We start from the raw sequence: 27,731 nt of genomic DNA on the forward strand, positions 1-27,731 counted from the left end.
TTTCCAAGCCTGATAAGAAATAACGTGGGCACAGCCTAACTCTCACTTATACTCACTTCTTTAACATTCTTCTGCCCATCTAAGCCATGTCTAGCTCTGACCTTCAGAGCCACGTGTTTATTGTATAGTACATCCTTAAAAACTAAACATGGTTTTTAAAGCACTCCATAATTACAAAGATCATAAAATTGCTCTCAGTACATGTAATGCTTGGTGCCCAAAAGCCTTCAGCACAAGACAAATTTATACTGTATTTTCTGTAGCAGTTTCCTTAGCTAACTGCTACAAGAGTAGTTTTGCCTTTCCTGTGCAATCCCACCAACTCAAGTCTACCTCACACACTCAGAAATTAGATTTGCACTGATCACTGTTTTGTTTGAATCACTGGGCCACAGGCAATTAACAAAGCCAGAAAAATGCTCTGACCTGAAGTACTATAGGGTCTATGCAGGTAAACTTTGTTTCTTCTCGGTAGAGGTACTCAATTGAACACTTCAGCAGAAGAATTTTGGGATTTTTTATGCAGGAGTTCATCTGGGAAAGATAAACCAGTTAGAACAAAAGATATATCTGTAAGGGAAGAGAAAACAGAAAGGGGGGGCAGGGGGAAGACATTCCATCACACTTTTTTTTTTTAAAAAAAAACAAAAAAACCCCCGCAGCTACACATTCTTCCCCCTTATGAGCATGTTACAGCCAGCTCTGGGAATTTCCCCGTGTTACAAGACAACTGCTGTCCCATAAGAGTGCAATGCTGGAGGTTCCTACAGTCACCACCCAGAACCTTGAAATCTTGATGTACTCCAAAGTCTCCATTCTGACCTCCTGCCTTATGTTAAAACCTCATTTTATTATACTGTCATAAGTCAGGATCACAAAAGTCTTTCTGGCTAATTCTTGGGATAATTATAGTTGTCCTTCAGGGTGGCGGGAGTGAAAGGGTTGTTTGCTATACATGCATGGGGAATGTTTGGTTTTCCTCATTAGAATCCCTGGGCTAAAAAAACAGCTTTGGATAGAAACACACAATATGCTCACATTTAAAAGCCATCCTTGTTCAAGGACTCAGCAGGCTAAAGAAAGCCCACAAACCTCTAGAGTGGGGAGAGAGGCTTCATAACCCAGAAAGGAAGGAAGTCACCGCACACTTGTGTCCTCAGCATGCACTAGAGCCAATAGTTGATTATCAAGCCTGTGTTACCTTTTTGTGTGCAACATTCTTAGTGCAAACAAATCCATTCACCACCATGGAATCAAACTTCTTTCCACCAGGGATCTAATAGAACAGAGAAAGTTGAACACTTTCAGGGTTGTCATACATTCTCATAACTTCTAAATGCAGTAAACAACACACAAAACACTTATTGCTGCAGATGTGCAGACTTCAACTACACCTTCAACTAGCAGATGAAAGATCAGATACTGTCATGGTGCATACACAGCTCTTTTCCTTTACAGTCTGTCAGACTAAGGACAACAACATGAGACCAAACATTAAAGTTCCAGGATCTCCAGGCCCCTCCTGACAGATGCACCATTCATTAAATTGAGTACATGCTGTAAGACAAGGGAACCCAAGTTCTACAGGCCAAGAGGAACATACGCCATATATGCACATATATGCATATAACACATGCACATGCCATTTCCACTAATAACAAGCAAGAGTGCACAGAAATCACACCTCCGCCTACTATTTGAACACCAAATGGTGTGTCTATAGTCATAGCCAACCACAAGAACAATAAACACCAGAGAACAGGTTTCTAAATATCATGTTTCAAGGAATGTTTGTTATCACAGTGTTATGAAAACACCTATAAAGGGCATTCGGATCTAAATCTCTCTTTGAGCCCGAGTTTCAGGAGAGGCAGCAGCAACAACTGATGTTGCCTGAATAGATGTCACAGAACTACCACCAGAAACATAAGGCTCTCCATGGCTGCCAAAATAAAAGAAGCCTCCTGAGGGGAGTTTCTGCCAAGGAGGAGCCTGTGATCGTCAGTCCCAACAGCTCCTTGGAGGTTACTGTCACATCAGCCTCACAGGAGAAACTCTGTAAGCCACAACTCCAGCCTTGCAGTTCAGCAGCGTCATCACTGGGCTGTCTGGCAGAACTGGATGCAGCATCCGATAACAAATAAGCTTTTCTCTGTAAGGAAAGTCCTTGTGCTTTGCACGGGAAGAGTTAACTCCTCCATAATCACAGATTGGGTAATGGGTAGTTACAGGGCAAGAGATTGCTACAGAGTCCTGCAAGCTACCTATCCAGTGCTCAGCACCTCTCCAATCCAAGCACAGAACAAGCAGAAGCCAAAAATGGAATAAAGTCATCACAAAGGTGTTGCTCTTTGCTACCTTCTGCAGCCTATAGCCTGAAAGATGTCAGCTCCAGGGCATTAAAGCACCTTGCACAGAAGATGCAAAGTTTCCTTCTTTTCCACCTCACCCAAAAGAAACGTGTTTGCCAGTTATACCACTGAACATGCTGGGGGTGAGGGAAAGGGGACCCTTCTCTTCAAACAAAGGGTGCTGCCAACAGCTACATCCTCCTCTTCTCTACATCCATTCGCTGAAACTCACTTTTTTGATGTGGACAAATTGACGTATATCCATGTCATCATCTCTGTTTTTGACATCAGGCCGCACAGTCTGAACTACCTGGCAGACCACAGGTACAATGATATCCCTCCAGGACAGTGACAGGGACTCATTGTACAGAAGCTGCTGAAGCAGTGCCATCATGTGGTTGTGATTAGCAGAACTATAAGAAAAAGTAAAGTGATTAAGTTTGTGGTGGGGGAAATACAAAGCAGTGATTAGTTGAAGTCACCTTTCAGAAATTAATTTCTTAACATTTACAGTGCAGTAAGCCATCTGAAGAAACAGCTGTCTAGGATGTTCTACAATCAACTTTTGTTCTCTTACTTCAAGGTATAAAATCCAAGGAAAGAAAACAATCAAAAGATAATGTAAAAACATATTTTTCTTAATGTATATTAGTCCCTTATACTGTCCACGGGAGGCCAAGTCCCACTGAAAGTTGGTGGAACAACAGGGCTTCAGGAATTGTTACTCGAGATATGCAAACTTTTTTCTACATTTTTCTTACAGCAGCCTTTCCATGGCTTGTTTCTCCCCATTCTCTTCTCTCAGCAGATCCAGATTGCTGTGGTGCCAGCCTAGCGGTGTGAAAAAGAGTTCTTTGGACTTCTCCTCCACCCTCCTGTTGAACAATGATTCTGTAAGAGACAAACCAACCTTGTTCATAAGGCCACAGTTGGACACCCGTGTCTTTCTGAAAGGCTACTTCAAAAGGAAAGACTTTGCTAAGACATCAGTCTAAGCTTCCTGAAATGCTGAGTTTGAGCTAGAAGTTATGATAGCATGAAGCTGCAAACAGTATTGAGTATAGCAGTGGTAAGCGTACAAAGGAAAAGTGAGCTACTGGAATTCTTATATTGCCAGTATAGAGCAGATAGCTTGTTTTTCCCTTGTCTTTGCAAATTCAGTAATAGTCAGTTCCAGAAGAAGAAAGTTGTATCACAGTGTTGCCTATAAATAAGTAGCAAATTCAAAATATCTTGTATCATTATAATGCATAATGTCTTGTATATTTAGAAGATTGGTCAAAGGCACTAATTTCATTCACAAAAAGCTACTGCTTTAAAGGCATCTACATAGAATTAGCATTAGAAGTATCCAGCAATTTAATTCAAGCTACAGCACAAGGACATTTGCATTTTAACACCCTTCTTGAAAGCAGAGAAGATTTGCTCTTTTTGTTCTAATAAAATAAAATAAATAATAATAATAATCTTTTCTTCTTCATCTTAATTTTAAAGTCAAGCTTTGGCTGAACAGCTTACCAAGAACACTATCATGTGCTGCAAGTACAATTATTGGGTATTCCGTTATCAAGCAGATACAACAGAACACCTATTTCTCATTATAAGAATATTTCATTTCTTATCTATCTGACCCCTCTCCCACAAAAGACACTGATAGTTCAATCTTCAGTCAACCCAAGTCTTCTCAGTAAGCCTCCTTTACTTTCCAAAACAATCTCAAAACTTATTAACCCTATATCCAGATTGTCCAAAGAGAAACATTTGCTACTGTGCTACCAGATTATACCAGCCTAGATTAAGTCTGGTAGACCAGCATTAACGATAATAAAAATACTGGCCTATATGAATATAACTGACAAAGAGTAGCTCATTTTCCTGGGCCTAAGTTCCAAAAAATAGCTTGGTAAAGGTCTTATTCAGCAGGTCTCCTGAAAATATTTTGAAGAAATGCTATGCTGCCAATTTAGACATCAGAGTCAGAACCTCTACATGACCTGTAGTCCTGATCCCACCCACCATCACTTTGCTAGTTAGGTCCAGAAGGAGCTGTTGGCAGGCTGGTGCATCTATACTATTTTTTTTTTTAAACCCTAAATGCCAGCATAAGCTATACCAATTTCTAGTTTTGGAAACAGAAAGCATGTTTCAACAGTATAGGAGAGTCCCCCCTTGGAGGGGGTCACTGCCACTTTCAGCCCCTATACTATGCAGAAAGTGCTTAGAACTATTCTCTGCTAGTTTCGCAGTGCCAAGATCAGAGGCTATTTCAATACAGTTTTCTGCGCTTTGAAAGAGCTATTAGGTTATTTCCCACAAAGGTATTATGATATTCTAGAGGGCAGTCAGAAACTTCCCCATTCTCATGATGGGTGACTGTTATAAGTCATTTACGTTAATAGTGCATAACTTTTCATCAGCAAGCATGTAAGCCTTCACAGTTCAAGCTTAAAACAACTCTGAGTGCATGATCTGACTGCAGAATCCTTATAATATTGCAATTCTTATTATATTGAAGAAAGTCTTTAAAAGCAGTAATTTATTTCTTCCAGATGCTCCTTACTCAATATTAGCTATATAAGAGACTAACAGAAATTACATAGGTTTTTTCCCTTTCCCCTCTCTGCAAAAGCCCAGTTATAAATCAAGCATCAGTTTATCTAAAGATTTAATTTTTCTGACTGCACAGATACTGGGTTTCCCCCTCATTTCCTCCTTTTATGAGCCCCCCCCCCCAAAAAAAAAAAAAAAAAAAAATCAATCATAGCATCAAAGTAGCATCAACTGGGGAAAAAGCCCACAAGTACACCTGGCCATAATACTGGAAGGCACATGGTTTAAACTCACAGCTGTGTCCAGGGGCCTTTCCTTCCAGTAGCAGTATTGACAGGAAACCCAGAAAGATTTAAGAGATGAAGTTTTGAGCTACTCAGTAAAAGTGCAATTAATCACATCAGATGTTTGTTTCCTTGCACAGAAAGTCAGAATTAGTGCATATTATACAAGTTTGTAGGTGGGGAAGTTATGAACAAAAATGACAAACCTTGCCACTTAGCTTTTACTTTATTTATTTAAGACTTTCCTAGAGTGCTTTTAAATCAAGAAATCCAAGAAGCCAGTAGACAGCTTGCAAGTGCATCCGAAAGAGGTTAGAGTGCAGTTTACATACAAGTTTCTCCACAAATAACTTTAAGTTTACAATCAAGTAAACCTCTTCAAAGGGTCAATTCTCTATTAAAGGAGTATTGAGGAGTTTTGATCATTATACTAAACCACACAACAGCAACATTTGAAAGTTCCCCTTACCTTTAATAAAAGCATCACTTATAGAGAACATCTGCTGCCCTCCGTTGTCAGGATTCAAGTACTCTGAAAAAAAAAGAGAAGAGGGAGGTAGGCGGAGACAGGAAAAAAAATGACAGGTTACGCTGGCATACCCATATAATTATATGATGTACACGCCCACACCATAAGAAGCAGCATTACTCATCTAAATGTTTAGTCATTAATTTAGCAACAGCTTGATGAGTGGTCAAGACAAGAATATCCTCTCATTCTTGTTCTATCTGAAAAGTTTTAGGAGGACAACAAAATAGTCCTTATTACTGTTAAGAAACCAAACTAAGTTAGACATGAGCACAGAGTGAACTAGCACTGAAGAGTCTGCTTTTCCAACTGACACACACTTCATTTTTCTAGACCTGAATACAAATGTGTAAAGCTGTGAGCAGACACCACGTGAATGTCCAGACAGGGAATGTCCTCCTCATTCAGACCTAAAAATGCAGCTTCAGAAACCATTTTGCTGCCACATTCCACTTAAGTATTTCTGGTGTTATCTCAGACTCAGGGAGAGACCAGCCATAAGATTTCTCTTACACAGCGATGGAAAGACAGGCTGCCTTTCTTTCAAGAGAGCTATAGAAAGTCTAAAACAGTCTGAAGTGTTTGGAGGAACCCAGGCTGATAGAGGTGGACTCCCAGGAACAGAGAAAGCTAAGAGCTACGTATCAGTGTATGTATGGGAAACAGGATGAAGCTATGGATGTAAGCACATCTACTACACTTCTTTAGCTTACTAGATCACCGAAAAAATACCAGTGATCTTTCATGCAGACTGGGTGACTACAAAAAGCTTGTTTTCTCTAGAGGTCATTAGTCTGTTACGTCTTTAGTTAGTTAACCAGCTTCCACAAAAAGTGGTTGTACAACTTTAAAACAAAAGCAGTAGTCCAACTTCATGTTGTATGACGATCCAAAGTCCAGAGCCAACCTTTTACCACCTCTCTTGAGAAAGGACCAGACCTGCTGCCACAAACAGAAAGCAAAGCCAGGCAGCTTTCAGACACCAACAGAAAGCAACAGGAAAATGACGGACACAAGCAATCACAAGTCTCTGAACAGCAGCATGCAAGAGACCCCTTACACACCACAATTTTAAAAGCCTAAGCTTATCTGCAGATATTCGGTTTGAAATCAGATACTCAACGGATGCTCTGGGTACCACACCTGGGGGCAGAAAGAGAAGTTGCAATCTCTCTTGCAGCCTAATGGTATGTACTGATTCCTTTTACCTCTTGCTGAGATGAAGAGTATAGCACTACCACCAACCTACTGCTTGATAAAGACTGGCTCACCTTCAGCATTCACCCACAGTCCTACAAACTAGCCAGAGAAAGTCATGTTGGGCTGCATCTACACATGAACATGTATTTTAGTACCCCTATCCCTCTCCATCTTGTAACAGCTTCAGGGCAGAAGCTTTTAGTGTGAACACACTCAAATTAGATCTGACATAACCTGACATGGCCAAGGCAGGAGTCATCATTAGCTCAAACCTAACCTTGGTCTTACTCTGGATAAAGAAGCAGGTGACCACTCCAAACCAGGATCACTTTTCTGTAATAGAACTTCATGTCCTGAATCTTTGCTTACAATTGTGCCTCAAAAAGAAGTTCCTGGCGTGGTAAGAAATCTGTTCCTCCTCCTAGAGTGGACAGAGGACACACCCATAAGGTGAGGGTTTGAGACAGTCAGTGAGAGTAGCTAACATGCATTTGTTACCTCACACCATCACTACATGTATCACACCATAAAAAGTTTTAGAAAAAAAGAAGAGGTTCCTGTAGCATATTTTGTACCTTTGTCTAATAGCAGTTAGCTTGTAGACAAGGGGTACAAAATCTATCTTACATGCCCCCCAAGCAGCTGAAGCAACAAAAAAGAAAACCCCCTCACACCACAGAATACTGTATGCAGCTTGCTCAGTCTGATACTCAAGGGCAACATTGGAAGCAAATACCACAATGCACAACCAAATTTACAGCTCTCCCATGGAAACCAGCAGGTAGAGTTTTTAAATATCTTTTGGATTGCCCTGACTAAACATCAAAATGGTCTGGCCACAAACCACAGCTTTTCTTCTAGATACAGAAACTAAGCATGAGTGCACACACAGCTTTCCTTCTACAGCACCATCCACAGATGCTCACTGAAGCCTGAACAAAAGGAGGTGCATGAAAAGGGCTCCCAGCAATCATGCGGTAAGCCTTGGCAGCAACAGTGCTAAGGAACCCTGTCATGCTGTTCTGAGATCCTCTGCTCTTCCCCAAGCCGAGCTAGATGCAGACATCAAAATCTAACTACCTGAAATACCTGCTGCCAGGATCAAGGATACTTGGCTGTAAGGACATTTAGAAAATACAGCTTTCCATACTGATACAGTATCTCTTTAAAAACAGCAACTAAGTCACCTTTAAAATAAACCGATTTAGCCACTTAAGTATTTATCTCTTCCCCAGAAATAAATGCTGGAAGTAATCATGTTCATTTCCCATTTTGAGTCGCACCATAAGCAAAGTATCATTGTCTTTAGGCAGATGATACTATGAATAAGTCGCTTGTAAAAAGATACTACAAGCCAAATAACTTGGAGTCACTAGAATTCCATGAAGATCCAAACATTAGTCAGCCCTGAACACCTCAAGAAGTTCTGCCACTAGACTGAGACTATCAACAAATCACTCTGTTCTGAAACAGAGCTGGCACATCACAAGCTATTGCTTCTAAGCAGCTGACCTCTGACTGGTGGAAATTGCACAGCCCTTAATCATTTGAAGAAACCCCCAAACCACTTAAAGATTGCAGAGTTGACCTGCACTTTGAGCTCTGTTGTTTTGTCCTCTTGGCCCTCCCCCAATGATTGTGATTTACAGTTGTGAGGAAATTGAGTTACTACCCTGAAAAGGTGGGTGTCATCTTCAGTTTTGCTTCCTTATTTCAAAGCAAATTAAGTCACTGTAAATTTAGTCTCAGAACAGACAATTCTGAAGAAACCGAGCCCAGTTAAACAGTCCATAATGGGCACAAGGAAGTTACAGGTCCTTGACAACTACAAACACAAAGTCACTGAACAACTGAAGTGCTCTGTTCTCAAAGCAGCATTGAACTCTTAACAAGCTAGTCTTGGCTGTCTGATCAGCATCACTGTGATGTTCATAACACCCTGAAAGATATTTTTCGTAGAATACAGACAAGATAAGCCATGGTGAAAGCCTATGTCTGAACTCAGATTTTAGTATTTTCTGGAACAAAGTTTTACAAGTCATCCCTTTCACTACTCTAGGCACTGTAGTGTATGCTGTAGGGTTTTCTCCCACATAATTTTTGAAGGCCTTGAGCAACAAACCTCTAGGCACCTAAGAAATCTCAGTCTCACCATGTCTAAGAAATATTTTCTGCTGTTCAAGATGATGGCCTTCATTTTAACTGTTTGCTCCCTGGTTAGGGTTTTTCTCTAGAGAATCTTGTGACAGGAAGCCAAAAAAAACCACGTAGTAACTCCTATGTATCTGCAGAGGATACAGATTTTTCTGAAGACAGTAGAATAACGCTTCCTGGTCCACAATGTGCTTTAATGACTCGCACCTCCACCGTACCCCAATTCTGGGCATATTACTGATAAATTTACCTCAAGGCAAAGCCAGTCTCTTAAAGGAATTGCTCCCAGTTTTCTGGTATGAATTGCACTCCTACAGAATAACCTGGTTCAGAGACCACGCATTTCAGAGACCGATAACAAGCACCAGTCAGCAGAGATTCACTGAAGACAGTGGAGTGCTGCTAATTTATATAACTCAAAACCCCAGTAGAACCTTCTCTCCTTTCAGTCACCTCCCCACTTGCCTTTTCTGTCGATCTTCTCTGAACTCTCCATCATCAAAATCTTTCTTACAATAGCTTCAGTTCTGGCCATAAAAAGCTTTGATTTGGTTAACAGTTTCCAAGAGAGTAAGGCTCTCTTACGTTTCCCCTTCATCATGTAATGGTTTTTGCATAAGCAGATAAAGTCTGAGATATGTCTGCAACCAGAATCATCACTCTACAAGTCTTAACACTGGCCACAGGCAAACTGACTACAGCCTGCTTTATTGGCAGCACACACTGATAGCTAACCCTAATACAGCTGTAAATTTACAGGATACTGCAGCACACCTGGGCCTTATTCCAGCTCATTTAATCCAACATCCCTCCTTTCTAACAGGAAATATATCCCTTGATATAGTCTCCCTCTCCACACTTTTCCTTCCCTGCAGATGTACTAGCTTTTCATTTGATTATGAGTGAGCTGCAAACTGACACAGGAATCACTAATTAATTGGTCTCAGGAGTTCTGACAGCTCCTCTCCCTTTTTAGTCATCAGTTCTCAACTCAAGTTACAAACCTACTCCTGCTCCTTTCTTGGGAAAAAATAAGCACATATATTTTCTTCTCCTTCTAGATATATTTTTAGCAAATAACAAAAGGTGACTACAATGGGCACTGATAAATGCCCCCTCTAACTTGCCTCACTCACCCTCTCATGTCTAAGGCACTCTGCTAGTCAGCTGTGAACAGTTCTCCCTCATTCTCTTTTTCCAGAATTTAGTCACCATTTCAGTTTCCAAGAATGCAATCTTTGTGAAAGCGTAAAAATAGTCTTATATATTGATCCACACCAACAGAAGAGGACTGTTAGACTTCATAGAAGGATGAACTCATTAGAGGGAGTCCTAATTAATTAAGAGTGGATCATCCTTTACAGTTGGAAATACTGAAGGGGGGCGAGGGGGGTGAAAAAAGACCATAGTTAAGACTAAGAAACTCCTTAGAAGCAGACAAGGATAGAAATCTACAGAGCCACTGTAACTTTAGGTAAGGGAGCAGAGCAAAGACCATCAATAGCTACCCAGCATATAAAGCAACTAGAAGTTACTAGACCCAAGCCAGTGGCAAGCTCTGGTTTCAGTCAGCCTTTGTGCTATTTACAGAACAGAACTGTCAACAGGGGGAGCACACTATCTTTTCATAGGGATTTTGCTCCTATTTAGAATCAGTAAAGCACTCCTTTAAGAAAAAAGCCTTCTAAAGAGGTCTTCAACACTATTTGATTTCTTCCTATTTCTCTTTTAAATGGAGGCTCTCTATTGAAAATAAGAAAGTTATACATAAGGATTAACTTAGCCCTTATTGCTTATCAATAAGATTATTCTTTTGTCAAATATAAGCTTGTTACAGTAGGGTCAGTGATCAGCTCAGAATTCAAGTTAATTTTGTTTGTTTGTTTTTTTTCCTGCTTGGTCTTCCAGTTTAGTCTCAAACTGGAGAGATGAGTATCTTAAACTGGTTTATGCATGGACTATTTTTTCCACCCCAGTGAGCCCGAAACTGTATGTGTGGATCTGCCCCTTATGCATGGACAGCAGGACACCTTGCTTCAAAGAGAAAGTCACAGGGGAAGTTACACACTCTGCAGAGAAGGTAGTTTCAACAGGTCTACTGTGCCTCCTCAGAGGTGAGCATATCAAAAGTGCAGGTGAGTGCCAACTAGATATTATATTTCCCCCTCTAAGACAGCTACAGAAGCAGCATCCAAATAAGCTGGTGTTATTAGGGCCCAGCTCTCCATCATGTGCAACTCCAGCTGGTGACTACCTCATACCTTTTTGGTCGGCAGGGTGAGGGGGCACATGTGGGTACTTGGAGTGCTTCTTGATATGGAAGTTCACGTTGTCCAGCTCCACGTTCAGGCTGATGGAGGCGGCTGAATCACTGTCCATTGTGGACTGGAAGCTGCTGACTGAAGTGCGCTTGCTAGGGCTGGCGGAGTCTTTTAGTGTTGGGTAAGGGGGAAGATACAGGGAGGAGAGGGGTTCAAATGGATATCATGAGGGTACCGGAGAGGAGAAAAATTGTCTTTAATACATGAAGCCCAGTGTGCAATGCTACAGGAATACAGTGTTTTCATATTTCTAATCTTATCTTGATGTGTGCACACTGACATATTCGGTAGGCATTCTTTAGTGCTTTGTTATGGGGCCCAAGTCAGGCAGGAGTCTGCCTGAGAAAGAGAAGCAGAAAATTTACATGCTTCTCCATCAGAAGTATGAAGTTTTATCAGCTCCACCAAATACAGAATACTGTATTCATCATAAGAAACAGGAGGACTAGCTAGGTTAGAGTTTGCTTGGATCTTTACAGCCCCATGCACGCACACGCACACACACAAGCAAAGCAAGACATGGTTATACTATTATGTCCTGAGGGGTCGGAGATAGCAGGAACAAGGCAGAATAAAAACAAGACTCAGCTGAAACTCACTGGCCAAATTATCTTCTCCTTCATCAGCAATCTGCTCTGTGTCACTGTCATCAAACTTGATGTCTTTGAACCAGGATGGCTCAGAGTGCCCCTCTACGGAGTTCACAGAGTCACTGTCTGGAGAGGGGGTTTCTGAGAACTCCGTGCTCTGTTACACAGGGAAGAAAAACAGGTGTTAAAGTTCACCTCTGCTGAGATATCACGCTGCCTACTACACATACAGATCAGACATTTCAAAAATCAAAAGATACACTCAATGGGCTGAGCAAGGTTAGTCATACAGCCACCCCCCCACCAGCATGAAATAGGAACTGTTTGGAACAGGAAACAAGTATTTCCTTACACTTCCCACACTGCTTAGTCTCTGCCTCCTCCCCACTTCCACACAAGTTGTGACTAAGTGACACTAATGGACAAATTTATTCTACTGCACATTTTCTATCACCATCCCCAGCTAAAAAGTTTTGAATGCTCATCACTCCCAAACCAAAAGGGATGACAAACATCCTTGTGCATGCACAGCTCCTGGTGGAGGCTAAGTCTAAGTCACAGGAGCAATTCTGTGACTGACCAAACAGAGCAGCTCTAATAGCTTCACTCTCAAGCCATGCCCTACCTGAGGCTAGCTGTGTCAAAACAAAGCCTGGCTGCAAAGACAGAGCCTGGAGAGCATCTTAGCAATGGCCATCAGCCATCCTGATGCTTCTAATCATCTCAGGAGGAAATTCTCACTATCATTCCTTTGGCTACAGCAAGTACAACAAGCAACCAAGTCACCAACACTGCTTCCCAGGACTCTTGCTTAAGTAAGGAGAAATGAGATCAGACAGTGCTTTCAGCTGATGAGAGCAAAAATTGGCTTTAAACTTTGAATAATACAATTCACTTACAAATAGTTACAGCAGGGAGAAGCATTTGCTAGCTTAGGGCAAGGTTTTACTAGCAAACTGAGACAGTGTGGTTAGCTAGCTGAGATGCCAGATGGACCCCAGAGCAACATCAACAGAAGACCACATGAATGTGGTCAAGACACAAAAGGCATGAGGAAGACAGGCTGGCTAATGGCAGCAAGCTTTCTGACTGAGGTTCATAGTACAGCTGAGCCGTCCTTTAACATGAGAAGCCGCAGAACATGCAAGACTCACAACTGAATGCCTTCAGGTGACAGATAGGCTATAGATATCTTGTACAAATTAAAAAAAAAAAAAAATCCAATCATTCAGGCTAGTGACTGTCTTTACCCCTCAGCAAGTCTGATTGCAATGAAATAAGGTAGGACAGCATCTATGGTCACTGGTACTCTGCCTTCCTCTCAGTCAGTCAGTTCTGTTTGGGAGGCACAACAGAGGCACCCTCCCGGTCTTGCATCATGTAGCTAATTACTGTAATCGCTGAAGATAAAAGAAGTCACCTTATTTCCAATATGCTATAGGCAAAAGATTCATTCTTTGAAAGGTTTTAAAGAAGGAATTTTACACATTAGTAGTAAATGACTACTGTATCTTAGTCACCAATAATTGCACAGCAGATTGTACATTATGCATGTTACAACACAGCCACCACAAGCACTGCCTGTACCGTTCCAAGGTCACTGTACAAAATGTCCACCATGAGGGGCATTGGCCTAGATCAGAGACTGCACCCCCTTTCCTCTACTGTAGGCAGCACTAAGCATAACAGCTCATCTTCCACAAAAGAGGGTCTAAAAGCTTTCTGGGTAAAAGCAGCTTCTTCAGGCTTTAAACTATGGATGTAAACTAATTGATTTAATCAGACAAAAAGCCTGTGCATCCATTCTCTATACAGGACAGCTGATTTAAAAAGCACAACATTTGCTGAGAACAGGATTAAAAAGACTCGAGTCAGCTCCCAAGCCCAGCAAGAATTGCAACTTTCCTACCCCCTTCCTCTCTCAAGTCAGATTCACCCTTTTACCTGTAACGGTCGGTACAGAGCGTATTCATCTCTGAAGAGCTGATCATGATGACTGACACAATCCAACCAGCGTCCATCAACCAACGCTTGCCCTATTGCAATGGCTTGGGCCCTGGAGAGGTAAGAGATGTTTTTGTAAGTCTAGTTGTAAATACAGATGGTTTATGTTACAAGCACACTACAAAAGGAACAAGTCATTTGCTAGGCATGATTCTATTCAACTCTTCTGTATTCCATTCCCCTATTTAGCCAGATACTATTTAAAACACTTGGAGAGGCAGCAGAGCTTACTGATTTAAGTACGGAGCTAGATCAAAAGATTGCCAGCATTCTAAATTCAACCGACGTGTCCAGCAAATGATTAACACCTACTGTCTGCACCCCTCCAACATCCTTAACTTGAGCTATAGATGCTAAGCATCCCTGCTGAGTGAGGACCCTGATTAAAAACCTACCTGTTCTACCAAAAATTTAGCTATCAAAACCTATTAGTGATCCTTGATCCCAGGGCCAGACTCACTCCTTGGAAGATAAAGGACTGCAGCAGTCGGCTGTCTTTTATACTGCACTCTGAGCTTGGACAGATTAAAGTGGATTTTTCCCAGCTTAGTAGCAAGAGAATGCTCTGTGCAGCCAAAATCCACCCTGTGGAGCTGGGAGAACACAACTCCTTTTCGAGTTGTGTGTTAAGCTCTGATATCTAAGAGCAGAGGCTTTTGCTAACAGACATCCAAAAGGCACATGGCTTAGGCTTAGGTGACCCTACTACAGTTTTCCATTTACCAAACTAGAGCACAGAGCTCTGAACAAATTTTTTGGCCAGTCTTCATAATATGCTCACTGTTCTCTGTCCACTTGAGTCATACTTATCCCATGGATAAGTATGGAAACACAGCTAAGTATGGAGAAGATGCGTGCCATACTAGCTCCTGAACCAGTCAGCCCCCCCATCCCCTGTTGTTTCAGGCCACACAGGGTCAGAACCCCACCTGCCTTCTTGGGCAGCAAAGAGGAGATCTGAGTTTTGTTTCTTTCTCACCTCCCTGCAGAGGGGTCTACCTTCACAGTCTAAGGTACCCTATATTAGTTAAAGCTCACAGCCTTCTACCACAGAGATGGAAGACCCCTGCCTTCCTAAAGCATCAAGGTTACCTTGTGGCTATGTGCCCATTTCTGATGAGCCAGTTGACCAGTTCCTTTCCCACAATGCAATTGGGATGTGTCCGCAGCCAGTAGCGATGGTCCTGAAACTCCATCCCGCTGTTGTGATGGCAGATTTTCTTCCACAGATCTTTCAGCTGGACTGAGTCCTGGACAAGGAGATAATGTGAGTTACTTACTAGTACGATTTCGCCACTGGTTTCAATGGCATCAACCTGGGCCCTCAGATCAGCTTCTAGATCAAAAGCCCTTCACAAACAAGCATACAATCTAAGCCATTATGCACAACCTATAGGAAGGCACAAATAGAAACAGCAGACAGACATATATGGGGTCAGCTCCTTGCATCCTTTCCTTTTATGAAGTCACAAGCGAGCAAAGAAGAAACAAGCTGGTTACACTAAGGATTGAGGAGTTTGCTCTTAATGCAGTGAGATTCTATACTGCCGACAAGATACACTGCTGTCCTCAAGTGACCTAGTCTCAAACTTCGGTGGTGTGTTTAAATATAGGGACCAGCGAAAAGTCACCCTTTAGAAGAGGGGTTTTCTACATAATCTGTGTTCATCCTAGGCATTGTGAAGCATGCTAGTCCGTTATCCAGCCCAGATGTAAAGCAAGCATTTGACAGACACACTGCAATACACGCTGCTAACTTTGTTCAGGTTCTGAGATACCATTTCTTATTGAGAATTTCTTTCTGTACTGACCAGTACCAAGTGCAATTTTGATACTGCCAGCTTTGGCTACTAAGCAAGATTTATATACCCCTCCCAACCTGACTATCCATTTTTGAAGCTATAGATCTCTTTCCCTCATCACTTACACTTCAGCCTGTGCCTTGACCTTATTCCCAGGCTTGCTAAGCATGTGTGCAAATTCCTGTTTAGGCTATGCTCCATCCAAATTGAACTGTTTGCTCCGCACCTGCCCCCCCCCCCCAACACGCACGCTGGCTTGGCACTGCACAACCAGTTGTTGCTGAGCGGCAGCTGGGACCTGGGAGTATTTTGGGAGAGGAACAAAGCAGCCCAAGGGATGAAGAGTCACTGCAGTTCACTTTCTCATGTGCTTCACTCCAGTTATATTTCTGTGTAACAAAAAAGCTCTGATTAAGCTTCAACTGGTTTCAGCTTTCCAGTTCAGAGCCAGACTAAAGCCACTTTACTTTTCCAAGGGTGCCCTGAGATCCAAGAGCTTTCTGCTTTTATTTCCAGCAAAGGTTGCCCTGGGTTTCATTTCAGAACCCAGCATCAGCTGCCCCACTGCCACACCAGCTGTAGTGTTTAGGAAGTCAGTTACAGAAAATGCCATAGGACCAGGAGATTCAATGCAAGTGGCAATTCCACAGTTCAGCTGCCCTGCATTTTACCATTAACTCACATGATGAACTCAGGAAACTGGGCAAACTGGCAGAACACAACCCCTTTCAACTCAAGGATTCTGACCTCTAATTCACAGAGGTATGTGCTTATACCATGTATATCCATCCTCCCCTATCCTCTATTTCATGAGCAAAGTTCATTAGTCTTCTGAATGGAGCATGTTAACTTTTAAGTTAACTCCTGATATGGAGTCAGCTCCTTATACTAAGGGCATTAAACAAATAGTGGGAATTCACAGCAAATCCTACATTAATTGACACTACATCTTCTGTTCTTGCCTGAATAGAAGCAATATTACCAACTTCCTTCTCCCCCAATAAAGGAAACAAACTACAAAATTAAAAAACATGAAGCTGAAGCAAATTTGACTTGATCATCTTGTTCCAAGTTGCATTTATAGCATTTTAGATTTCAGATTTTTTACATTAACGTATGCACGGGAGGAAGCCAGGAAGACACCCCTTAACAACACTTCACCCTCACATTGTTCCCCATTTACAGAGCACCCAAGAAAGTAGTGGTGCAATTACACAACTACTAGAGTGTTTCTACACCCTCAGAAATGCCTACTTGTATGCAATCTGATGACAGGAGGCAAATATCCACCAATGTAATTTAGCCTTCCTGGAATTAAATGGCATAGAGAGCAATCTTGAATCTTTGATTGCATGAAAAACCCTCCCTTCCCTTCTCTTCATCTTTTTGCCCTCTTTGTTAGAACAGCATCCCCCCCCCTAAAAAAAACCAACCAACCAACAACAAAAACACAAAAAACCTGTTTTCTCCTTAATATTTTACCAGAACTGCCACCTATAACACTCCCATCTGTGGGGAGGGGATAACAGGATTACTCAGAACACTTTGTTACACATTGATTTTTCTTTGAACAAGTACGTCACTACAAGCTTCTATAAAACAGGTACATTTATTCTGCAAACAAGGGGAGGGGGTCAGGTTATTTTTTTGGCCCAATAAGCTGTAACAGCTTTAACTCATTCATCATGCTGTAACACTTTAAAGCAGCCACTTAAAATTCAGATTATGCAGCCTATAAAGGGGAAGATCTGGACTTGAAGAAACAGAGAATCAGGTCATTGGGTTAGAACAACTGCACCTATGACAAGTTTAATACACAAGGAGCCACCACACACCCGCTCCATGCACTGTAAAATGCTTCCCAAGATTAAAACTCTGAAGACCTTTATGCAAAAGCCACATAAAACTAGGATTTGTTTCAGGAAGACAGAAGAGCTCAAAGCAGCATCAATATCCTCCATCTCTGCAACAGCAGGGGAGAGGAACCATGTAAGAGTGCTCAGATGAGAGCCTTTAAAGGCAGCAAGATACACCTGCTGCATGACACAAGAATGCCAAACTTTACTGCCTTCACAGAGCAAGACAAACAGAAGCCTGAATGGTACCAGAAGGATTTTCCGCTCATCCTCGCTGGTCTCAGCCTTCATATGCGTGCGACTGGCCTGGGGGCTGACGGATGTCTCATAGGCAGGTACCATCGGTGAACCCGACCGATCCAGCGACAGGTTAGTGATGCTGGCTGATCTGGAGTGCAAGAGAGAAGGATTGAAGAGTAAGCATTCATCATACGGTGCTTCACCAGAGCAGGCTGTGACCTTGCAGCATGCTAAAAAGGAATGTAAGCCTGTGACACTGTTAGCACTCTGAGGAACTGACCTATTACTTAAAGTTGCTTTTCTTCCCCAGTCAAAGCAGAAGGTAGAAACCCTAGAAAGCAAGTGTATTACTCTGGAACTTTTTTTTGTAAAGCTCTTTGTAGCAAGGAGTTAGAGATAAATTTAGGTACAGCAATTCATAGACGTCTGCATTGCAATGGACTGGGGATAAGATGCTGGGTAATCTGAAGCTCCAGCAGTTTGGAGGCAAGAAGGATGCCAGCAAAGGCAACTAATGCCAGGATCTCTAACACAGCAGCGAGACTCCTCCTCTCCATGATCCATTGAAAATCCCTTATCTTCAGCTCTGAAATATATGGCTGACAGTTCACAGTGTAAAGAAGTTTGAGCACACGTCCCCCAGGGTGGCTAAACTGTCTGCTGGAGGTCAGCCCAGCTGGTGACTTTTTTCTTGCCCTGCGACATGGAGCATCCCCCTGACCTCAGCCCAGCTGTGAGGAAATACGAGCTGTGCACTCCAGTACAAACACACCATCGTTTTGCAATAATCATTGCAAAGTTACAAACAGCTTCCATAAAACCGTCTGCTCCAATATTCCTCAGCTAGACTAAGCCTCTGAAAAACCCAGAGTGCAATTTCTTTTCATCACCCAGCAGCTCCAAAGCATGCAGTGTAAGCTACTAATGTTAACAGTGCTGTGAGGAGTAAAGAAGGAAAAAGTCTGTGTATAGCAACAGCAAAGTTCAAAATGCCAATGCTGAACTGCCTCAAGAGGCTTGAAATAGTCTCAAATGGAGAAACTGTTGCTGGCTTGTAGTCTTTGGAATGGAACTCAGATAGCTCTGAGCTAACTCTGTTAGCTTCACAGAACTAACAGATCCTCTGATTTTTCCCAGGAATTCTCCATGGATAATGGGGATGAGCACAGGTATGAAACAGCTAACACCTGCCATGCTAATTCAGCTTTTGTACTGCAAGAAAGTAGGCACTGAAGGTATAACAGTCCCCAAAATCACTGCTTTTTCTTTCCGTTTCTTGAGCAACAGTACTGGGCTGATAAAAGGTTCTGCTTAAGTCCTTTTTAGTCATTCACGCAGAATCAAAGGCAACTATGTTGACATTACATCCATATACACTTCAATATGATTAGCAAAAACTTTGTCATAGGCAGGCATTGGAGGCAGGCAAAAACTCTGCCAGTGTTCTGCTACTGTTCAGACAGTCTTAAATTAAAGAAAATTAGAACTGATAAATCAGTCTGGCAGGGTTATGCAGCTTAAGAGAAGCATTCTTGTGTAGAAGCTGAGACTAACATTAAAGCTCATCATTAAAAGCACGTCCCAGTTGTTTCACAAGAGCTATTTTAACTGTGCCACCTAGCCGTAAGCAGCAGGGATTTTTACTTCATGTAAGAGGGCATTAAGCAAGAGTTAGAACAGTCAGGCCTTGTTTCATATCTGTGTTCTTATCACTTCTAGTTACTTTTGGGACTCAGTTGTATTTGGTCTAAAAAACGAGAGGGGGAGATTTTGTAATGAAAACCCCTATCTTTTAGAAGAACCTGCAGAAGAAGAGAACTCTGAATCCTTCTGCTTGCAATGTTAGACTGTTGTGCTGTTTTTTTTTCCCCCCCCATAAATAATCAGTCTGAGAAATAACAATACACATACCCCTCACCCACAGAAAAAGCAAATACTAAGTAATTTGAACTATTTCAAACTAGATTTGCCCAACCTGCATCTTTTAGCAGATTTCCTCTAGAAGGAGTCATGACCAAGCTTGCCTTGAAACACCTACAGCTGCTTTGAGACGATCTAAGGCCTAGTACCGCTTAGCCCTGAGATCACATTCTGTGATACCAGCTGCAAAAGGCTGGAGACAGCCTTCAAAAAGCCAATAGCTTTGTTTCCACATCCTCAGGATTTGGCAGAGGTAGGTTATACGTCTTCATTACTTTTCAAATGTGAGCCTGGATGCTAAGGTTAGGCCATGAACAGCCAGGGAGAGTTAAATGTTAACCTGAACAAGCCATTTGGGCCTGCCAGAACCAGCTCAGAACCCTCCTGCTATTGCACGTGTCAGCAAACAGCAAAGGCCTTCTAAGATAGGCAACATCAATTCAAACGGGAAGCAGAAGAGTATTCTCAAGGTCTCAGATGTCTCTTGACGTCATTGCAGTTATTTAGCATTGAACTTTTAACTCTGGACTCCTTGCCATGTTTGCCCAGCACTGATTTTTGGTACTAGGTTACTCACCACTATTTTCACTCCCCCCAGAGCTCTTTGCCTCTTTTTGTACAGTGTGCACCCCCTCCTCACTGTCCCCATCACACAGAAGATAAAGCCTTGAAGCAGCCACAGTTCCCTGAAAGGCAAGCCCAGCGCTCTTTTCAGCTCAGTCACTGGGTCTTAGCTGGTCCCACCAGATCCCTCAAAGTCGCTAAACGTTCTGCCTTTGTGCAACACCAATGTGAAGTCATTGAATATCTCCTTGCTCCATCAACACTGAAACTTAGTGATCTTTGCTCTGCTCCTCATATCCTTGCCTCATCTTTTTTCCCCGATTTAACCATTATAGAAGTATTTAGCCAGAACCATAGCAGAAACACTGTGAAGTGGAAATTACTTGTTCTTCCAGTCCCAGGCCACTTAATGGGTTTAAGCCTAAGCATTCACAAGTTATACTAAAGCTCTCATGCACACTTCCAAGTTCATTCCAGCACCCCTGCATAAAGACCTATGATGAGATTTGAGCTTAAGGAAGTCTGGTAACTTAAACAGGATAATATCTAATGGAAGAGCAGTAGGGAGCAGAGGAGGGAAAAAAAAAAAAAAAAAAAAATCAAGCAACCCAATCCAACTGGCAACAGCTGCTCTGGAAGATAGTTCATGTAGCGCTGTCACAACCTCCAACATTCGGGACAAATATTGAGTAGGAAGTCTGAAAAATATATTTTATCTCAGGGCACCATACAGAGGACCTGCTTACTGGATTTCAACTACAAGACACTACAAAATTTTAGATGCTGCTCTGGCTGATCCTACAAAATCCAGAGTGAAGTCAGTTTATCCAAGATAACCCTTTCATGAGCCCTGGATGCATACAAATGCCCCAATGAAAGAACCAAAGCCACCCAAGCCTGCAACAGCTGTGGCACAGGCTTCTTTTACCTAAAAAGGCAGTCACAGTCTCTCTCACTCTCCTCCTCTGCTCCTTCATGATCTTCTCAGTCTTTGGCTCCCATAACCAGCGCTATTTATTGTTCCCTTTTCTTTGGCTTCTCAGTTCTTTCCCTTTCTTGGACATTTTCTTTCCCTTTCTGTCCTCTTCATAACCCAATTTGCATGCTTATCTTTTCAACTGCTGGTTTCATTAAGACAAATATCTGGAATCAGATTAACCAACTAACACTACTGCATTTTCAACCTCTCTTCACCACTACGGCTACCTGAATGACTCGGCAGCAAACTACAGGTTCCTCAAAAGTAGTAGTTTTATTAGTGTGAATATGTACATCAATAATCTTTGCTTACCATTACATATGAGCTCAAGGAGTCCCATTTTAGACAAAAGACAGCATGCTCAGTAAAAACAAGACCCGAAATACAGGCTTCACAGGGAAAAGTATGCCAGAAGTGCAGCCAGAACAGGAATTACACAGACATGATTAGTTTACCTGTTCCTAGCCGGAGACTTCCCAGCATCCTCCTGGACAGACCCAAGTCGCGTTGACAGTGTAGTAGTTGAAGAGTCTGGGTGAATCAAACTGCAAGGAAAAGCTGTGTGTTACAGATGTTTGAGAGTTGCCACATATGGCAGCATCAGAACAGCTGAAATAGAGTTAATGGTAATATTACCTCTCATTCACACCCATGATAGTTAAATCAACGGGGGAACAGAGAAATCTTTCACCATCCGCAGGCCAATGATATCAGGAGGGAGAGAGCACTCAGATCTTCTCCTTTTAGACTCAGTCTTTGACAATGCTGCCTCTTCGCCCCTATTATGTTATTCTACCTTCCCTCCCTCTTCGTCCGGAACCCTTTCTCACATATCCCTTCCTTACTTGCTGCTATTCTATGCTTTGGAAGTAGAAGCACCCCCATTCCACAACAGATCTTTGCTATACAAGGAAAGCTATCTATAGCTATCGCTAAACAGCTTTTGCCAAGATAGCCCAACAAGCTTTTGGAATTGTTTAACTTTATTGCTACCACATTTGCCCTCCTTTCCCTTCCACCCCAGGAGGAAGGAGAGCAGATGTGTGTATACCTACGATACAAATTCCTACTGGTGAAACTGTATCAGATACAAGTCACCCCTCACTATGCTCCAACGGATACAGCTGCACTGGCTGTGCTCTGGGATGTAGAGATATTAGCCCAATAAACGCTCTTCATGAGAGGACACACTCACTACAACTTTGCCTGAGTAGTTGTATTTGCCCGGAGTGTATCACTCCCTTCACTTTTAAACGACATGGCCCTCCAGGTTCATTAAAGCAGGAGGCCATGCCTTGACACTCCAAGTGTTCAAAGAAAAAAAGCAGTGTGGGACAAGTAAATACAGCATCACTGCCCCTAATGCTTTTATTGCTGCTTTTCTGGAGCATGCAACAGGAGGAGAGGCAAGAGCCTCGTCTCAAACACATTATTTTGGGAAGAGACTCAACTCAAGTTTTACACAACACTCTTCTGAAGCAAGCTGTTTCTCACACAGAAACCACATATAAAAAACACTGCTTTCATAACAAAGCTGTGAGTTCCCGCTTTCTGCTGTGGGGTAGTTCAAGTTGCATGTCTTGAGTTTATATCTCTGAAGGCCAACCAGCAGCTTACCAAATCCAGCACTAAGAAAGCACTGTAGCTCATTGCAAGGGTCTGCATTTTAGCAGCAAGAGGCATTGAAGAAATGTTTAATTCCCCTAAAGCAACAATAAACTACCTAATCTCAATCTCTCTCCCTCTCACACAGAAAACACATAAGCAGTCCATGTATAGTCAGTGCGTCTCCAAACAAGGTTTGTCACTTTAATAGAGCAAGAATTATCAGCATTTCAAGAATAGACAGTATGTTTCTCCAGTGCTATAAAGCTGCCCAAAATAAAGATACAAGCACTTTCTGTATATGCTCATGTCTAAGAGCTGTTGTATTGCCATAATAAAGATATTAATAACAGATCAGAAGGCAGAACTAATGCTATCTTCTATTACTTTGTATACCTGAAGAGAAGCATTCCATGCACACATACTCATCCCCTAATTCAAAATTTGGTAGTATTTATCCCAAGTATTTCAATATACCGCTTCAGATAGCCATGACATTAAACTAGATCTAGTTTCCTTTATTTAGGTCTAAAGTTGATTATTTCATTACTTCCATGTAGTAGCACCATACTCTGAAGAGCAAAGGGCAAAGCAAAAGTCAGAGCACTTGCTGAAGATGGCCTTTGAGGTTTTTCCTTTATTGCTATCAGAAACACTAGAGAACAGATTTGCTGAAAAAGGCACACAAGTCACACTGACACTGCCCTTCACTTAAAAAAAAGGCTGATTCATCAGGACCTTTTTGGTAGTTTTACACTTGCTTTACACTGTACTTCTGTTTTTAGGGAAATTGGCACAAAGAACACATCTGCTTATTTCTTCTCCCCCACATTAAGTTAAGTTGAGGCCCTCAGGCCTTGATTTGTACTAACCTCAGGCCTAACTTGTACACTGCTTGAGTAGAAGTACAGTGATCTTCTCTTAACTTTCCAAAAATAAAGATCCCCCTCCCCCCATTCAAGAATAATAAGAAATAGCTTTGGAAAGGAGATCAGAAAACCCTTATAGCTGTCCCTTCAATCCCAATTCAGTTGAAGCAGGAGGTGACTTCTGCCATTTCTCTCTTATTTGCCTAGAGAGCATCTCTTGTTTTCTTTTGCCCAACCCAAAACCCAACTAGTAAAGAATGAGTGTCACACTGACTTGTCTCTTGATTCATTGGTGTTTAGAAGGTTTGGTTCTAATTTTTAACTCTGAAGCTAGAAGCCTGCTCTGTCACCAGTATAGATCCAGTGAGCCAATAAGTTAAAGGATGAACTGCAAGTACTTTAAAGCTTCACTAGAAAATGGTCCCCCTTTCAACCTGAAAAGAATATTACAAGCAAGCACAGGATCTTTTTACAGCAGATATACTTTAAGTTTACTAGATGGAAACCACTAGTCTTTGTCTAAACAGGCAACAGCCTGATAACAGTAAAGATTCTAGAGCTCAGCATGAAGCCATTTGTGTTACCTTTGCCAGGTTAGATCCTCCTCCAGAAAGATGTTGCGGCTAGCTTTCCGGCTCCCAACTGGTGTGCGTGGCTCACCAGGATCCAGTACTGATACAGAACATGCAGAATCTGACAGAGCATTCAAGTCTTCTCCAATGGAGTTACTGTCTGTGGAGTGTGCATAGCTTAAGGCTATTTTGCGGCAGTAAGTGCAGGCTCGGAGATCCCCTATGGAAAGAGGAAGCAGAGAATGTAAGCGAACAGGAACAAATAGTACTCTGTTTCTGCAGGATCAGAGGTGTGTGATGGTGAGAAAAGAAGAATTTCCGGTTTCAAAACTTCTTTGCATGTTTAAGTCTAGTTCTCATACCTCCTTAAAGAGCAAAGCCCCAGATAATTATACATGCAGGCAATCTGTTCAAGTCAAATGATGCAAAACACATGACCAGTAGGGGCGAGTCTGGTTAGAAAGAGAGGCAGAACACACTGAAATCATGGTATGACAATAGCCAGTCAGACATGACATACCAGTTTATGTCTAGAAATCATTATCTCAATCAAGAGATGTCTAGAGTTTGGTAATTAGTATCAGAAAGAGTTTCTCCCACCCCCATTAGAACCTGTGGCTCATTATATTTTAAAGCCACTACTAAGTGCAGCTTTTACTTTGACACACATTTTGTAGTGGACATCCTTGTTACACAGGGGCCATATCTTTTTTGTCATCACAGACATGGTGGTACAAACATGTGGACATGGCATAAGCCACCACTAAGCATGGGAAAAGTGTTAGAAGAAGGTTCAATCATTCTTTTTTCTTATTTCTAATCCCCTTAGAGACCTGCACAGTACTTAGCAGACAGATACCAGAATCTAAGAAGCAGTAGTCGAAACGGAGCTGAGCATAGAGTATGCTCAGCTACTTCTCAACAGATAAACCCTACCTGTGTAGCCCATGAATTTTCCAGGGATTTCCTGATTGCAGCATCGACTGCAGAAGATCTGCCCACAGAGTCGACAGTGGTGCCTCCGCCGGAAGGTGGTGAATTTCTCACTGCAGTCATAGCATTCTTTGCATTGGCTGTCAGGCATCCAGTACTGCTTCAAGTCACTGTCCTACAAGGGAAAGCAGGCAGAGAGATACCTTTTCTGTAAATACAAAAGCATGTTTAGATTCATCATTGCTTTGTAGACTGCGTGCATGGAAACGATAATTTTGTGTGTGTGTGTCTGTGTGCAAACACACGTGCACAGAAAGGACCTTTTTTGTGGCTCTACAGAAAGCCCAGAAGGTTAAGAGAGTTCTCAGCTGTGGGACTAAGTCTGGTAAACCTTTGCCTTTTTGATCCAAGACGGAGGTAAATCAGATAAAAACTATCATGAGCTGTAGAAAAAGGGCAAGAAGTAGCAAAAGCACAAAGATTGTTCTTCCTTTTCTCTTTTGCCTCTAGCACACGACAGGCCCTAGCACAGTTTATTTTAAAAATAACATTGGTTGAAGTTAAGGTATCCGGGGTAAATCAAGCTATCAGAAGTTATCAGTGCATGTAGACCATTTCAACAGCTAACACTGGGATGTACCTTGAAAGGATTATAGAGACATGTAATAAAGTATCTTAGAAAAGTTTTGTTAAATGCCCAAACTCTTCAAAACCCAGTAAACAGTGGTAAAAGCCTGTCTCAGACTGATGTAGTTTCAGAACTACAGGTTAACTGCTATGTGAAGACAACTGTGAAACAGACATTCAACAGAAAATGTTATATACTTATTTATAGCATGGATGCAGCCACAGGAGGTTTTGCTTTTGCCCTGTTTAAGGCTTGAAAGCAAAGAAGTAAAACTTCCATTTCATGTTTTAGCTATAAACAGAGCAAGATAACTCTCTCAGTTATGATTCTGAGCACATCGGCTGCAAGCACCAAGGATAGAGACAACTGCTAATGGTCACATGATAGCTCTGACTGGAGTTCATTCATTTGCTAGAGTTCAGTTCTGTTAATGAGCCTTTTTAGAGGGACTGAATACACTGAGTTTTTCTTAGTAAGATAAAGTACTGCAAGAATTTTCACAAAACAAACCAAGAAGAAAGTGACTACAGAAAAGACAGATGATCTGTACTCTGATTTTCAAGTAATGAAACAAAAGTACCCCGAAGTGGGGTCTGTTTTTCAGATGTTCACAAAGCAGAGTTTGACAGAGCTGCTAGACCAATTTTGAGAACTAAACATCTATGAACAACAAGACAGCATTTCATACTGTCCACACCCAAGAAAACTTGTATAGAAAGAGGCCAAAGACTGTTTAAGAGAGTCTAGACACCTTCAGCATGAATACTAAGTTTCAAGCACGGAAAGACACAGTGAAAAGCCTTTGCCAAGGAACTGCTGCAAAGCAGCAGAGGATCCTCATGAACGGTTTTTGCTGTGCCTCTGCAGGATGAGCCAAGTCTCTGGTTCTGCTACCTGGAGAGCAGCTCTTCTAAGCAGCAGCCTGCAGTGCCTCAGCCCACCGTCTCTCCCATACTGCCTGCACTACGCTTGCACATGGCTGGCTGTTTATAAACCCAGCCACTGCTGGGTTTATCTGTCTATGTATATGCATGTATATACACACACACTCAGGTGTCCATACATACCTCCCTATTTAGAGAGGAGCAAGAAGGCAGGAAACTGGCAACACCTTCAAATGCTTGCCTGGCTCTAGTCAGAGTCAGCACTCTCATGACAAGCACAGCCTACAGTGAAGGACTCCGAGCAGGAGTGTGGCTCCCATTAGCAGCAGAGGCTGCTTAGAGCAGCACCTTCTAGGATCTGGCACGTTTTCTACAACAGTAAGGTGGTCTCCCGTAGAGCTAGACTGAGTCCACCGTAGGAAGGAACTGTTGCATGAAGTGACTCAAGCAAGAAATGGCTGCAGTCAGTGGCAGTGATGAACTATGGTTTGCACAGAAGTTGACAGCTAACGCACTGCTTGCGGAGAAAGATCTAGATGTATTCCAGACTGCTGTGTCCTGCCTGTTTGAACACTTGCTTCTCTAATAACTTTGAAAATGTCTGAAAATCTCCAGGGCCTTCAGAAGTTGCCACAGCTGAATATTAGTAGAGGCCATACTCAATGTCCTGCTCACCACAATGACAGGCTTAATTCTCGCTCACAAACTTCATCATCTCCACCAAAGCAAAGTTACTCTCACAATCAGAGCAGCACTGGAAGCTGAGCAAGTTTACCCAAAGTCTACCTGTAAAAGCTGTCACAAGACTTTTTCCTTTTCATATGGTTTAGTTAAATGTACAGTTGCCTGTTCATGCGTGTTCCCAGACACAGCTTTTATATTGTGACTTATAAATA

At 42.1% G+C, this 27,731-nt stretch overlaps 1 protein-coding gene across 4 annotated transcripts in view; it reads right to left on the minus strand.

Annotated features, from left to right (window-relative positions):
• The window catches only part of PIKFYVE (phosphoinositide kinase, FYVE-type zinc finger containing), a 69,615-nt gene that overhangs the window by 30,234 nt on the left and 11,650 nt on the right, over nucleotides 1-27,731 (minus strand). For 3 of the 4 annotated variants that reach the window (XM_067298746.1, XM_067298744.1, XM_067298747.1), the window contains 13 exons: nucleotides 25,327-25,498; nucleotides 24,403-24,610; nucleotides 21,800-21,889; nucleotides 17,891-18,029; nucleotides 15,076-15,233; nucleotides 13,924-14,035; nucleotides 11,989-12,136; nucleotides 11,330-11,497; nucleotides 5,655-5,717; nucleotides 3,113-3,242; nucleotides 2,584-2,764; nucleotides 1,202-1,276; nucleotides 427-534 (listed from right to left, as the gene is read on the minus strand). In XM_067298746.1, coding sequence (XP_067154847.1) covers nucleotides 427-534; nucleotides 1,202-1,276; nucleotides 2,584-2,764; nucleotides 3,113-3,242; nucleotides 5,655-5,717; nucleotides 11,330-11,497; nucleotides 11,989-12,136; nucleotides 13,924-14,035; nucleotides 15,076-15,233; nucleotides 17,891-18,029; nucleotides 21,800-21,889; nucleotides 24,403-24,610; nucleotides 25,327-25,498 — 1,752 coding nt within the window. The remainder of the gene's footprint in view (nucleotides 1-426; nucleotides 535-1,201; nucleotides 1,277-2,583; nucleotides 2,765-3,112; nucleotides 3,243-5,654; nucleotides 5,718-11,329; nucleotides 11,498-11,988; nucleotides 12,137-13,923; nucleotides 14,036-15,075; nucleotides 15,234-17,890; nucleotides 18,030-21,799; nucleotides 21,890-24,402; nucleotides 24,611-25,326; nucleotides 25,499-27,731) is intronic. The other variant, XM_067298745.1, reaches the window with a different exon arrangement.

Source organism: Apteryx mantelli, chromosome 6 (assembly GCF_036417845.1).
Source record: "Apteryx mantelli isolate bAptMan1 chromosome 6, bAptMan1.hap1, whole genome shotgun sequence".
Classification (NCBI taxonomy): domain Eukaryota; kingdom Metazoa; phylum Chordata; class Aves; order Apterygiformes; family Apterygidae; genus Apteryx; species Apteryx mantelli.